Source organism: Phaseolus vulgaris, chromosome 1 (assembly GCF_000499845.2).
Source record: "Phaseolus vulgaris cultivar G19833 chromosome 1, P. vulgaris v2.0, whole genome shotgun sequence".
Lineage (NCBI taxonomy): Eukaryota > Viridiplantae > Streptophyta > Magnoliopsida > Fabales > Fabaceae > Phaseolus > Phaseolus vulgaris.
The window spans coordinates 48,594,139-48,609,689 of record NC_023759.2 but is presented as its reverse complement, the minus strand read 5'-3'; the positions used below and the strand labels follow the sequence as shown (position 1 = coordinate 48,609,689).

General features: G+C 29.9%; 1 protein-coding gene across 3 annotated transcripts; it reads right to left on the bottom strand.

Annotated features, from left to right (window-relative positions):
- Nucleotides 1-2,409: 2,409 nt before the first annotated feature.
- LOC137814978 (pyridoxal kinase) lies at nucleotides 2,410-9,633 on the bottom strand. 3 transcript variants are annotated; one of them, XM_068617965.1, is made up of 14 exons: nucleotides 9,500-9,633; nucleotides 9,291-9,393; nucleotides 9,076-9,178; nucleotides 8,638-8,731; nucleotides 8,373-8,477; nucleotides 7,787-7,870; nucleotides 7,243-7,316; nucleotides 6,907-6,971; nucleotides 6,128-6,191; nucleotides 4,971-5,036; nucleotides 4,206-4,262; nucleotides 3,542-3,586; nucleotides 2,933-2,986; nucleotides 2,410-2,691 (listed from the first exon to the last, which is right to left on the bottom strand). In XM_068617965.1, exons 2-14 carry the CDS (start codon nucleotides 9,359-9,361, stop codon nucleotides 2,551-2,553), a joined length of 1,023 nt encoding a protein of 340 aa, XP_068474066.1. In that variant the 5' UTR covers nucleotides 9,362-9,393; nucleotides 9,500-9,633; the 3' UTR covers nucleotides 2,410-2,550. The 3 variants fall into 3 exon arrangements, with proteins under 3 accessions (XP_068474066.1, XP_068474067.1, XP_068474065.1); XM_068617966.1 differs by having other exon boundaries at nucleotides 9,291-9,399; nucleotides 9,500-9,601; XM_068617964.1 differs by lacking the exon at nucleotides 9,500-9,633 and having other exon boundaries at nucleotides 9,291-9,493.
- Between the last annotated feature and the right edge of the window lie 5,918 nt (nucleotides 9,634-15,551).

Genomic DNA, 15,551 nt, shown 5'->3' with positions numbered 1-15,551 from the left:
AAAAAAATATGAGAAAATTACTCTTCTTTGCATTATATTGGTATTGGTTGGTGATGGGACTTATCAAGTTATCATGATTTAGAGCATGAGATGAAGATTAGGAAAAGAAAGAAAGAAAGAAAATATTTATAAAAAAAAAACACTTTGCTTATCAGAGATCAACTGGGTCAAACCCATAATATTATAGGATGACAATTTTCTCCTTATTTTTATATTTATGAATGAGTCTATTTGTTGATATGTATACTTACTCAAAGTTGGCTTCTCGTGACCTGAACAACTAGTTGAAGATAAGGAATGAGAAAAATATTGCTGAAATGAGGCATTGAAGGATTCTCTTTCTCTGTTCTATAATTTGTAAACTTTGGTTTGCTTTAACATATTTTAAGTATCAATTATCACATCTAAATTATAAATATTGGAAAAAATAATTAAATTTTTAAAAAATATACAAAAATAAACTCATATACACTCCAATGATGAAATAATTGAGATAATGAACTTTTGATGAATAAAATGCTTTTGTACATTTTCACGGACATAATAAAGTATGAGTCGTATAATAACTTCACAAATAAAAAATAAATAAACATATATAAGTTCAGCTTGAATTTAATTATACTATTTTAAAATTAAATATATTTTTTTTACGTTAACTATGTTTAATTTATTTAACTAGATTTTAGTAATCTATATCAATTTTAATTAATTTATGGCTTACAGCCTTCATTATGTTTTTGGCTTTGTATATAATTATTTTTCAAAGATGCTTTTTATACAATTCTTTTACTAAGGGTCAAAAGTGGTAAGTTATAGTTAATAAACTTTTTCTTAAATACTTTAAGAAAAAATATATACGAATTAGAATTAGTAATGTATAAAATAAAAATAAGAGTCCGAGGAAATTAATATTAAAAATTTCAAATAAGTTCCTAAAAAATTTAGTTTACAATTTTCTTTGTAAAAATACTTGTAAAAAAAATAATCCAACATGCTGTTTACACATCCAGCGTGTGACTGTCAAAATATCAGTGTGTAATGTGCACAATCGTCTTAAGCCCAGACAATAAAAGAAATATTATTTTCTAATATCTAGTTATTAAAGACTGAGGTTCCACATGTTTCCTTCTTGTAAACTCTTATTTAATTTCTTACTAAATTTATTTACATTTAATCTAATATTATATATATATATATTATGTGTGTTATGAACTGTCAAGGATGCATGAACAAAGTAAAAAGTACTTCAAAAAAATTGAAGGTAAAGTCAATATTTTCCATCTCTTCTCCCAAATTCTACATTCATTGGTAAGAACAATTTATTTTTTTATAAACTTCTTCTCATACTGCACATATGTTGTAACTAGGAGCTGAAAATAGGAAGAAAAATAAAAGTTGCAACAAGATATAATCCCGACAATACATTCTACAATTGATATTTAATGAGCCATTAGTGCTATAAGTTATAAGAATATATATTTGTTTGCTTTTTCTCTAAATCATTTTTTTCATGAATTAAATTAATTTATAGATAAGTTTATTATAAAACTAATTATATATATATAATTACTATGTAAAAATCAATTTTATTTTGTTCTTCTAAAAATATTTAGAGAGATTTCTCTATACAAATCCAGTGTGTAATTTTTTTTTTTCAAATACTAATGATGCTAGAATGAATTTTTAGGCAGTAGGAATAGTGTCAGTTAACACAAAACAACACACACACACACATATATATATATATATATATATATATATATATATATATATACCTTTAAATTATATTTCCCTGTTTAAGGTTCAAGATGTTTGTGAGTCACTTTCCATTGTTTATCTCCAGGTGTGTGCAAAGCAGATACTAATGCATAAGAGCAGAAAGCAATTGTCACAGGCATTGTCAATTCTTCCACTTTGGTCCAGAAGTTAGCCAAATTTGGAAAACATGCAGAGATATGGAATGCACGATTCAACGGTGGTCATTACAGTAACCAAACTCAATTAATACGTAATTTCAATGTCTCTGCATATAAATTATTTCAATGCCTTTATTGGCGAAAACCACTGGAGAAGCAAATGGATTTTTAATCAGGATGTAGAAAGCAAGATTAAATCATTTTGAAGCACCATTAATTTTGGATAACGCCAATAATAGAACACAAAATTTCACCATCATGAAAATCATATATAGTCATCAATCATCTTCTATATACATAAATATAGTCTACCATACTTTGAACAATCAACATCTAGATATGTGATGGAATGATCAGACACATGGTGAATATGGATTCTAATACATACATACATATATATATATATATATATCCTTCATGTCCTAAAGATATGTATAAGAATTTTTAATAGTTAGACTCTATTTCTTCTACATTCTCACCATATTAGAAATCATTAGATTTTAATAACTTTCCATTTCTATATTTGATCAATAAAAAACAAATAAATAAACTTTCCTTCTCAATTTCTAATAATTGTCTTCATTCTTTAATAATAATACACATAATACATACATGTTCAAATTAAATCACCACTTTAGCTGTATATTTCTGCTTTAAATTTGACTTGTGGGTTGCGAATATCATCCTGACTTTGAATTAATCTGATCTCTAAACTGGTTGACTGGGAATCATGTCCAGCGCTTTTGTAGTCACTGAGCGTCCTGTGTAAGACTGCCTGCACATATTGGAGATGCTTGAACTGTTAATTATCTATTAAAAATTATGGGCTCACTCGGCAACATGAATGCTCTAATTTAAAATCTAACTTTATGTTCTCATGTTGCTAGTAAGAAGTAATATAATCAGTCAAACTATTTTGAATATAGAAGGACTTTATTAACTCAAAAGTACTAGTAGCACAATATCAGAAGAGGATAAACAATAAGATTAATGACAGACATCAAGAAAATAAATACCTGCAAGCTTGACACTGCAAGTTCTGCAGCAATCTCAAGGTTGTCTCTGTATTTCTGAAATAAATAAAGACAAATATCTTATATGAAATTACCAGTAAGACGACACAGGGTCGTAAATAGCACTCTATGGCGGTGCAGCAGCGTGTAGCGGCTCCTGCCCACTACAGGGTTGTTGCGGACCAAATAGCAGGTGCTATAACTGCTTAATTCCAAAAAATACCTTAGAACAGATACATCAGAGCTTTTCTTCAGGGTTACTTGGGGGATTTTAATTTTCAAAACGATATAAAAGACTTTAATTTGGAACATGAGGATTGATAATTCCAATCTTGAAAAGCTTGCATTTGACTTTTGCTGGTGTTTAGTCATCTTTAAAAACACCTGTCTTTTTATTGTTAATTATGAATGTTATTAATTTAGAATAATTTTTATCATTCTTGAAAGTGTATAAGTATATAATATACATTAATATAAACTATAAATTTTTTTAAAATAGAACTTATCCCCCTTTACGCTATGTCACTAAAGTTTGGAGCCTACGCACTGTATTCCGGGATTTAAAACATTGGAAAGACCAAACTATAGTAATAACCAAGTAAAGGTAAATACATTGCTCCAACCAAGAAGAAGTGCAGTCATGAGATCTCCGGTTCCCTACAAGCATAAGAACATAGTTAAGGTTCTATTCACTGAATGTTTGAATCTAAAGAGAAATTGGAAGGATCTCCAGTTAAATCGATTAAGAGCAATTAAAGTTAGATGTTATGTTGGTTGCACGTGCATTTTTGCATGAAGAACCATGTGGACAGTCAAACCAGGCTAGTTTGTTAGATGGGCAATGATGATAAAAGGGTGACATTTTTTGGTGGCTAGTTTGAAGAATTGTTTACATGGTGTTTTACGTTGAAGATGAGCTCTTAATCACTGCATTATTCTCTATTTATCCAAGGAACATATAGCTACTTCAATGAAGATATAGTTTTTCAAGATGAAATGTCATCATTGTATTTTGCACTAAGAAAGCAAGGAAAACATGATAATTGGAGCTCTACATGCTAATGAAGAAGACACGTGCAGCTCAGATATATTTACGGAAATAAATTGATACATTCTTTGATGATCCATAGATTAAGATGCAAAATCATTGGATACTTCAAGCAAAAATTATGTGTTTGACTCCAAATAAATTTTTCCCATTCACATAAAAAATATTGTAAAGATCAATATTGGTAACAACCATATATAAACAGAACTATTTACAGAATATTCATACCGTAAAATAAGCTGGTATTTTTGGAATCACGATCTTAAATTGTCTGGGAGGCTCTCCCTATCCGACAAAGATAATAAAAGTTAGGTTGTTACCATGAGAACAGTATGTAGAATAAAATCATCACCAAATTATTCGTTGTTGTAATTTAATAATATTTTATATTCAATCCAACAACTATGATTATGCATTGACACATTACATTATTACTTGAATAGTGTATTACTCAAAGTACAATACATAAGTACTTCTAACAGGTCCAATATGCATGTATATTGAGTTTTACTTCACCACATAGTTGCAAGCTGCAATGTCATAAATACGTGGTTTGTCCATCAATTGTCACCACTAACCACCATGATATGAACTATCTAATCGTTTGCTACAGAATGGCAACACTCAGCTTCATTTGGTTATAACATGAGGTACTAACTGAACCATGAAGCTACACAATTCACCATTGTTTAGTTGAACAACTAAGGTCAATTTGGTTTCCAGAAAATTATGGAATTGTGGAAGACAAATTTTTCAGATCACTGCAAATGCTCAAGCCATAAGCAAACATATTGTGCAAGATAAATATGAAAATTTAGTAAATTTGATTTCTATAACACCTTGAATATATCTGCAACAAGAAATAAAAATATGACTACCAACAAAAGCATTATAAGCAGCATTCACTTTACTTTTGTTTTATGATTACCAATTAGAAATAAGAAATAAAAATATTACCACCAATACAAGAATTACAGGCAGCAATTAATTCACCTTTTCTTTTTGATGACTGCCAATGAGAAGAAGATTCCCGTTAATAGTTATACTTGTAATTATAACCTGAAGAGCAAGTACGTCAGCTAAATGATTGAGAATAAAAGAGCCAAAACAACACCGTGGAAAATCATCAAAGAGTTATCGAGTTGTGACATCAGATGTAGACAATTTCAAGGCATTAAAAAAAACACCAAGAAAACGAACATTAAAATGCACAGATTCAGGATGGAATTCGCATGTGTAATTTACTAATCTAGATTCAAGCTGCTGCGTGTGAATTGATTTGCAGGTTGTCTGTACACTAGAGATGTGACACTATAGTACTTTGGTAAATACAAGGATCTATCCTCTCGACTAGTGTTGTGTGTACGAAGTTAAAATCCACCATTTTAGGTAGTGAAGAAAATTGCCAAATTTTATGATCAGAGTAAACAAATAGCCAGCTTGAGGGGAGGGGGAATAAGATATCTAATTTTTTCACAAAAAAGAAGAGATACAAGGATTATTCAAACCAGGATTATAACTGAAAAAATTCCAAATGAGCTTAAAAAAGGCTAAATCAATCCAATGCTAAGTGTTCATATGCCATTCAGTGAAAGAGTGAACATGATAGAAGTTGTCAAGAAATAGTATACACATTTATTTTGGTCCTCCAAGGATACACATAACGTCAGAAGCCTTGTCAAATAGGACATTTTCTTTCCACCATTTTTCAATTGTTAATATGATATATAAGGACTGCTACAACAAAGAGTATCCGATAAAAATCCTTCTTTTCCTTTTCTTTTTAATTTTTGGTTCCCAACAAATATATTCTCCTTAAATAGGCGATACTTTCAACAGAGCCAATTAGGGAATCTTTTCTTCACCATTGAAATCAAAACATCTGAGAAAATTGTTTAAAAGTTAATTGAGAAATCAATTTGCATAACATAGAAAAAAGTATAAAACATTTGTGACTAATAGGTTAAAACTCAAAACAGACGCCCTTCACTATTAAGACAACAACAACAGCAATAAACAGTTCGCACACACTGATGAAAACAGAAAAGTCTTGACCTGTACAACAAGCCTATGTTGAAAGGAGAAAATTTACACCAATAGATTATCCCAAAAAGAAGGCCGTTTTTCAACATACTACAATAGAAGCAAACCTTTGAGGGGCCAGCTGCATGGAGAAACCTACAGGCCTCCCGACCTTGCCCTTCGGACTGAATCCTATAATAAGTAGGAAATTTGAGCACTTAGAAGGCAAAACAAATAAATTGTGGAGAAGCTCAAATAGAATGCATATGAACTAAACAGAAAGAAAAATCAAAACAACTAAAAAAACACAAAATACCTTTGGTTGGAGAAACTGAGTTCTCAATCACTCACCACATTCTAAATAACAAGATAATCTGTGGGTGGATGTCGGATCTAAACCCAATCATTTCCATGAATGGCAAATTAGAAATATAACTTCCAATAATTATTTATATTCTTCAATCTGGTCCCTCTATAAAAGGTTTAATCAAGTCTTTCATTTTAAAAAAATGCAACACTGTAACCCTTTCAAGATTCAATTAAATTTCTCAATTTTTAAACAGCAACAATGTGACTCTTTTGTTGGTTAACGTCATTCGTTTTATAAATCATCACCATGACTGGTTAATTGTACGTTTTAAAATATTGAGGGACTTGATTAAACATTTTATTAACAGTGGGATCAAATTGAATAAAATAAATCAATAATGAGACCAAAAAAGTAATTAAGCCTAAAAGCTACAAAGATTTTTACCTCAACATAGGCATATCCATACCCCGCACAAACAAAAATGCATCAATATGTATGAGAAAAAAACCCATGGATAATAACAATGAGAAAGAAAACCAGGAAAGGAACGGGTGGAACTGAAAAAAAATTATGCAATATTAATTGTTATATAAATACCTGAAACCTGTCAGTAGTTCTGCCTCAAACTGGTTGGGAGTCAACATTGAAGCCACCGGAACAACCTGCCAAAATATGTGTTACTCATGCTAACACTAGGAATATACTTATCAAATTAAAAATGGGATTCGTGAAATGGAAGTATGTCTGTATCATCCATTCAAAATAGGAACCTGTTAACTAAGTAATTATATAACTTTAAATTATAAGTGAAGGAAAACAATAGTTCAATTGAATGTGTTTATGTTTTTCTAATTTGTTACACTGTTTATGACAACATAGTATAAATTATTTGCATTTCACACCTGCAGAAATATCTCTATAGAACAGTCATACCTTCTCTCGATAGACTGACACTAGCTCTTCCGGAACATAAAGCTTTCCTTCATCACCCATCACTGGATCACATACTGACAAGGAAGCACAGTTTTATTAAATGCAGATGTACATATATACATATTCTCTAAAAAGAAAAAAGAAAAAAAGCTTGAGGTTCAAGTGTCCAACACCAAAATGGAAAAAAATTGAAATCATAGTCTCCATACTTCAATTGTTAACACTTAAAAATCATGACAAAACTACATTGGCCATCTGGAACACAAACTTTAGTTAAGACTTACAAAAACATATTCCTTGTTGGCTACAACAGGATGTAAGTTTTCTCTTCAATTTCTCCATTTATGTCTAAAGACTTAAATTATGTTTTCATTGTTCCTTCTAATGATTCATAAAAGCTAGGTCAATATAACATGGCCTGAAACTGAAAGTAAAATTGAAAATGATAAAGGAAATCACAAACATTGTATAAGGCCACATAGGATAACTTATCGGCGCAACTTTATCTGAATATCAAACAATCCCATATGTTCAGTATTCTCACCATATATAAGTCCTGGGTTTACTGAGCGAAGTTTGTTAACGACTTGCAATACAGTATTTAGAAAAGACTCTGAACCAATATAACCTGAAATTGAAATAGGGAACAGAATAAAAGCGCAACAAACTGACAGGATAGTGATTAAAGACAAATGACAATATTATAGTACTTCACAAAAGTATATCATAGATATCATAACGATTAGAATATTTAATAAAGGAAATATTGCAGGATGACTCAACAATAGTAAAGAATAATGATTTTGAAAGAGAAAAACTTAAGTTTGTCACCAAAAAAATAGAAAAATAAAATAACTTACAAGAACACAAGAATTCAAACATACAAAAGAATATGACACTTAATGGACAGTCAATGAATAATTTAATCTACTTTCAACAAGAAAAATTGAAGCATTTCATCAAGAGCAACAAAAATGGTTGAAGAAACACATCGTCTAAGAAATATAGATTGCTGAATATTGTGGCAAAACTTGAATCAGCAGTCTACTTTTACCTATTTAATATAGAGTCCATGAGGTAAGTGACATACAGTTCAAGGTAAAAAATACAGAGGGTAGTACTTACAATACCTGTTAACAAGTGAGTATAGAACAATAACTCATTTCCTTCAAGGCCTTCTATTAGTTCCCAGAGTTGCTGTCCATTCAAGACCTGCCCCTTAACCGTTGGATATCCTGCATCATAATCCTCCAATTTATTAAACAATAACTGCAGTATTACTTTAACAAGTATATCCACACCTAAACTTGTTCAGATTGATAAGTGGCGTCACACCATATATCAGGCCCCAGTCTTGAGAGACTGAATGAAAAAAAAATTGAAGACTCAGCTTGCCTGTATGATTTGAAAACTGCACGGAATTAATTGGATCCACATCGTAGCCCAGTAGTTGCAGAGGGAAGACAGCCGATTTATTGCCAACGTACCCCTGAGAATAATAAACAAGCAGCCACAATGGCAAGGTAAGTACTTCACCAGCTGCATTCAACTGACAACGACATTCAATTCATTATTAATACCAATTACCAAAACCATAGTTGCATAGAATTTTACTACCAATAAAGAAGAAGCCAAGAATTCCATTTTTCTCAATCCAAAACATCATGCATGTTAAAATACATGAACCTTATCATCTTTTTCCACAACATTTGTTTTACAAGAACATCTCAATGTAATGATTTCAGTATAGGCAACAATACAGGCGTTGACATCTTCAACGAACATTCAATGTATTAAAGAAGCAATCGAGGAGTAAACGCGGAAGAGAAAAACCTGAACGGTGTGAGATTGAATGCTGAGAACTCGACCGGTGTCGGAGGGAAGAGCAAGAGAGAGGATTGGAGGCGCCATGTGAGAATTCGCGGAGTTTCTTGCCCTTGAAATTGAGAGAGAAGAAAATGGAAATCGGTGGAAGAAGATGAAAATTGAAACGGAAAGCGAGTGCGGCGAGGTTGAGAAAGTTGAGAGTGGTGTGAGAGAAGTTTTACCGGAAAATGCGAGTTTGACGGGAAAATCTGAAGTCGGATTGGTGTGTGAGCAGCGAAGGCTTTAACAGCATGGAGCAGTGTTCAACGCTAAGCCAGCCAACTCCTGCGACTACATTCATATTATAATCGAATATTACGAAATTAAAAACGAATTGAAGATCATAGATGATGATGATGACGACACTTTTCATATATTATTTTTGCATTACCGAAGTGCCTACACACGAAAACGGAGAGATTGGAAACAAAGACTCGTTATGGGTTTGTTTTTGAAATGAAAAAAATACTATAATATTGGTTACATAAAAGTGGCAAAATTGAACAACCCAATTCAATTCAACTCACATGTTAGAAAAATAACAAGTTAGGTTTAAAGGGCTCTGAGTTGATTGTGACTTGAACTAGGTTTGCTTGTGACAATTTTCAAGAAAGTATGTAGAAAAGATGAACAATATTTAGTGAAATATGTAGAATGAGAAACTGTGACTAAAATAAAATACATCTTTAATTCAATATTTAAATTAAAATGAGCAGCTCAAGCTGAACAATATTTACTATATTTGATGGATTTACACTGTTTAGAAATGTAAATCAATACATTTTAAAAATATATTATAAAGTATATAAATATTTTCAAATTTTAAAAATGTGCATGGCATCTAGAACTGGAAAAAAAAAAACAAATGGGGAGTTGGTGTCACTCACAAAAAAAAACAAACACTTCACACTAGGGTGAGCTGAAAATGCACGCCAAACTTATTCATTTAATTCTGAAAAGCAATATCTTTATTTCTCTCTTAAATATCTTCTCTTTCTTTTCTTTATTTTTCTTTCTTTATACTTTATTATTTTTAAATCTAATCATTTCCTATCATTTCTACCTATTGTTTTTAGGGTCTAATATAAGGCATATCATTATATGTACATAGTATTATAAGATCTAGAGTATTGTCTTTGGAAAAGTATTTTAAAAATAATTTTAAGAGAGAAAAATAAATTAATTTCTTTATAAGTTAAAATTAGTTTATGAATGTTATTTTTTAATAATTTCTCTAAAATATGATTGTTATGAAAAAAACAAGCAGATGATTAAAAGGCAAAATTTTATTCACAATATGCAAAAATGTATTTTGAATTGTAATACATTTCTAAATTTTGAAAATAGCCATAATTTGAAAATGTATTTTGGATTACGTATCCAAAAATGTTAATCAAATCTATAAATCCATTCCATATTGCATATTCCATAACATGTTTCTAAGTTCCATAATCCAAATATGAATATTTTAAACATTTCCAACACTAATACGAAGGTGCATGAAGAAACTATGCAAAAAGTAATTGCCAAATTGCTGTGAAGGAGGGCCATGTTACAGCTTCTTCTTCCTGCACCCCTATATTTTTCTTCCTGCACTACCACAATTTTCTAAATCCCGAAATTGGTCTTAATATTTTATTTGAAAAAGGACACCGTGGTTATCAAAAATAGTAATCTGGGAATGTGCTACGGATTCAGCAATCCAGAACATAATATTTTGTTTTTCTGGATGAGGGGGTGTTCCAGAAGCAATTTTTGCATAAATTATTGATTTCTGGATTACTGAATTCAGAAGTCTAATTCTATTACGGATTCATGGATCCGGAATGCTTTTTTTTTAAATTACGGATTTTTGAATCCAGAATGCATATTTTTGTTACGGATTAGTGGATCCAGAATGTTTTTTTGAATGATGCATATTTTGAATTACGGATTGGTGGATCCGAAATTTTACCGGAAGTGCCAATCCAAAATTTTTCTGGATTCCATAATCCATAATGCAAAAAATAAATATAGTTCAAGTGCATTTTAGGGTTTTTAAAGAATAATAGGGACAATTTGGTTTTTGCATAACATTGTGGGGGTGCAGGAAGAAAAATGTAGGGGTGCAGGAAGAAACTGCCCCATGTTACTAATCAAGCTGTGTCAACTTTAAGCCCACCCACCCATACACTCAAGTAGGCCTACGAAATCCCCTTAACCATAAGAAGGCTGCTTCTTCCTGCACCTCCATATATTCTTCTCTCACCTCCATAAATTTTCATATTTCCAAAAATATCCCTCTATAATATTTCGGATTACGTAATTTGGAAGTCTTTTTTTAAATTCGTAATTAGCTTTCGGATTACATAATCCAAAAATCTCTTTTGAGATGCATGATAATTTTCTGTATTATGTAATTTGGAAGTCTTTTTTAGTTTCCAGATTACATAATCTGAAAGTCTTTTTCAAATACATGTCCAGATTACATAATCGAAAACTATTTTATAAAAATGATAAAAAATATATAAAAAAAAGTATTTTCATGTTGTGTATGGGGTGAGAAAAAACTATGAAGATGCGGGAACATAAGAAACCATGATTTTTTTCCACCTCGTGTGATTCATAAAAAGAAAAGTTATTTCATTTCCCAAGTTAAAAATGTTAATTAGAAAACAGTCCTCTTGATTTATATGTAAAAAAAAATATACAATTTTAGTGGATGAAAATGTAAATAAAATTTAATTAATTAAATTTGATTTAATGTCACTATTTAAAAAATATTCTAAAGTGGATTAAAATGTGATGTGTGATAAATATGATTAAAAGCAGTGTAGAATAAGAAAAGGATAATGGATTTAACTAAAGTTGGAATTGGAGAAATTGTTATATAATTCTGAAATGTGATGCAACATTGGGCATGTAATACAAAACTAAAATAAAGGTCGTTTTAGGAGATGACACAACATTTATGTGAATTGAATATTGATTGTTACTTCCAATAAATTATTAATGCTATAGTCTTACTAAACTCAAGAAAAATCATCTTAGCCGTTAACTCATTCAAAGTTGAAGCAACATGAAATGAACCAACATTTTGGAATGGCCACAAATTTATTATCCATTTAATTTGGTCATTTTCATCAGCGTTGGGAACATAATTATAATAATAACAATGCCTTACTCTTCTTCGCTTCTTACTCTTTCCTAAGAACTTCAGAATCCACATCTGCTGCTGGATCTGTCATGCACCTCATTCTTCCTATCACTTGCAAAATTCTCAACATATAAATAAAAATATTTTTTTAAAGTAAAAATAATTATAAAATTGATATATTGGTTTATAAAATCAGACTTTCACAACGTATATAAACTATCTCTTATTTTTTTTCTTCTATTTTGTATCTTCCGTACGTAGTTTTGATTTATATATATATATATTATCTATTTCATCTTAAATAATAATAAAATATCATCACACTAATGAAATTTGTTTAGAATTTAAGGTTCAGTGAGTTAATATGTTAGATATTATTCCATGCAATAAATTTTAATTAATTTTTAAAAATTTACCATTGAAAGTTTTTTTTTCACTTAAATAACGTAAAAAATAATTTTAATAGATATTATATTTTTTTAAAAATAAAAATAATGCAATATAAATATTTTAAAATATACTAAAAAATATATAATTATTCGACAACTTTCGTATTGTTGTTATTTTTCGACACATTCAAAATATAAAGTTTGATCAGATGTATTTTAAAGATTGGTTCAAATAAACTTATTCTTTTTGACTAACTTGATTTAACCTTATGTTCTCTTAAAATATTTTCTTAAATTTTTTTATTAATGATATTTGTTAATTTAATAGATCGTATTTGGTATAAGACGATATCATGCTTAAAATGATATTATTTTCTTAAAATAATATCGTTTAAGGTTATATTTATGTTATTTTATAATTAAACTATGTATGATATTATAAAGTTAGATGAATTCGTTATGGTTTCATATATTTTGAGTGCCGACAGAAATATATATAGAGAGAAAATAGATTTATTTTAATTAGTTCATTGTTCACCTTTGATATATATTGTAATTGAACTTTAGTTTACTAAATCAGTTGACTTTGAGTACTTTTCAATTATGTGGGTCTGGGCTCATTTTCGGTTATTGGATTTGAGTTTATTATCAGTGGTTAACTTTAAGTTGGCTTTCAACGATTACATCTCGACTGTGTGAGTGTATCTGTAAGGTGTTTCAATGATAAAGTCAGAATCGAATTGCTTAGTTTATCTGAAAAAACACTTTACTTACATGTTAAATAAATGACCTATTTATAGTGCTCAGTATTGCACTTTAAGTTGATTGAGTTTTTACTTTTCATACCTTTTGTAGTTACTATAAATATATTTATAACATTTTGAACTCTTTTGTTGTACCTTAATGAAGTGTTATCTTATTATTTATTTATATTATATTAATTTTATTCATATTTTAATATGTTAACGTGGATCTCTTGACTTCTCGGTATAGTCAGTACATAGTATATGAAATATTTAATAATTTTTATATTCTAATGATGATAAATTTATAATTCAATAATAAATTATTCTATATTAAAGTAGAAAGAAAAATAATCTTTTAGATAAATTAGAAGATAAATAGAATTTTTTTGAAAGATGCATTGGGTTGATGTTCCTACCTATCCCATCTTACTTTCACAAATTTCGCGTTTCCCACCATGTGCTCCTCTCAAATTTTGTCTCTGACTTCACCTTTAGTAGCTTTCCCACGTAGATTTTTCTGACCTTTATGAATCACTACATACTATAAAGTGAACGTTAAAAGGTATACCATAAAGGTTAGGTTGAGGTTTGGTCCAAGCTACAAGGCTCCATGTCCCTACTCAGGTTTCGTTGGTGCATTTTTTCAGCCTTGTTGAAATCAACGTAGTGGTAGGTTTTAGTTTGTTGAAACAGTGGGATCTTCCAATATTAAAACTAAAGAACTTCATGTTTCTTCTACTGCAAACTATTTCACAAAGATTATTGCAGAAACTTTTAAGAACTTTTTTAATCACATGATTAATGCATTGGAACTTACCATGAAAACATCTTAATTAATTTAATATGGTTTCATGTGTGTCTTATTCATTCGACCTAGTTGCTTAGTAGAAGACTGGTTGTAACTACAGACATTAGAGTAGTTGTTTGGTGAGATTACTTCAGATTTGTCTCTAGACTTAGAGGAGTCAAAGGTTCAGTTTGCACTGTAGTTTTCTCAAACTTCTACATTAATTTTTAATGAATATGATTTCTTGTCGATCATTGGTTTGAAATATTTAGTTAATATATGGTTAAACCAATCAAGTTTTACAAAGCAAAAACGATTCGGTGTTGGTATCACATCAATGTTAAGTATAAAGCACCTACTCCTTAATGTTATCATAATCAAAAGACATTACTCTTTAATCGATACGACCCCAAAGATATGAAATGTGGTGACAAAAAAGTGATGAAAATTAAAGAGAGAAAAACTGTTTTTAATTTCAAAAGAACCATTAAACGTAACTGTGATTGTGTGTGAGCACCTTTACTTATGAAACCGACATGCGTATCTTAATAAAAGTTGAAAATGTAAAAAGGCCTCTAAAGCGCCTTATCCCTTTCAAAAGTTGCTTAGCATGCCACAACTCATGCACCATACGTACTTCTCTGTATTGAGTAAATTTATCTTCAAATAATAAATTCTGATCAATTAATTAATCATTGCTTGATTGCGATATCATCCATATATTTCATTGTTAAATATTATTAGAAAAACAAAAATGTAAGGCTTTATGTGAAGATCACTTGTTTCGACAATTTCATGTATGCTTTTAATACGATATATATGGTATAAACAACTTAAACTAGTTCATTTAGAAAAATATATGTTTTTTATTAAAGTTGGAATCATGAAAATTGTTGTCTTTCTTTTTATAGGTCGTCTATCTTTCCAACCTTCTACTCGAATGATCTTCTAGTCTCGCTTATTGTGAATTTCAAACTCGGATGATACATACAAAATGCACTTCAGCGTTTAAGTAAGACTTCAATGTTTGACATTTAATGTTATTAGTACTGAATGATGACGTACCTGATTCTTAAAATTTGTGTCTATTTATATGATTATATCATGGACCCTTCGTTATTGTGTTAAATTAAAATTTTGGATCATGATTAAGAGTGTATTACCTGATACTTAATCATTAGTCTCGTGAATCCTCTTTTTGACTATAATAGTTTCAGTTATATCGATTGGATCTTCACCAAGTACTGGGCCTTTGGGTGTCGTACGATTCCAATCGGTTCAGTATAAAAAATCATGTAGAGGGTTTTAATAAGGTTAAATAATAAAAGATTATCATATACAATACTTTTATTAAGTTTTTCAATAATTAACATGATTTATAATAG

Excerpts from the sequence above, each read along its gene's own strand:
- LOC137814978 (XM_068617964.1), bottom strand. The coding sequence starts at position 9,481 with ATGAAAAGTGTCGTCATCATCATCATCTATGATCTTCAATTCGTTTTT. Across the intron at positions 7,317-7,786 it reads AAACCCAGGACTTATATATG|TATGTGATCCAGTGATGGGT; the intron begins GTGAGAATACTG and ends CTTCCTTGTCAG. Across the intron at positions 2,692-2,932 it reads TTGCAGTGTCAAGCTTGCAG|GCAGTCTTACACAGGACGCT; the intron begins GTATTTATTTTC and ends CAATATGTGCAG.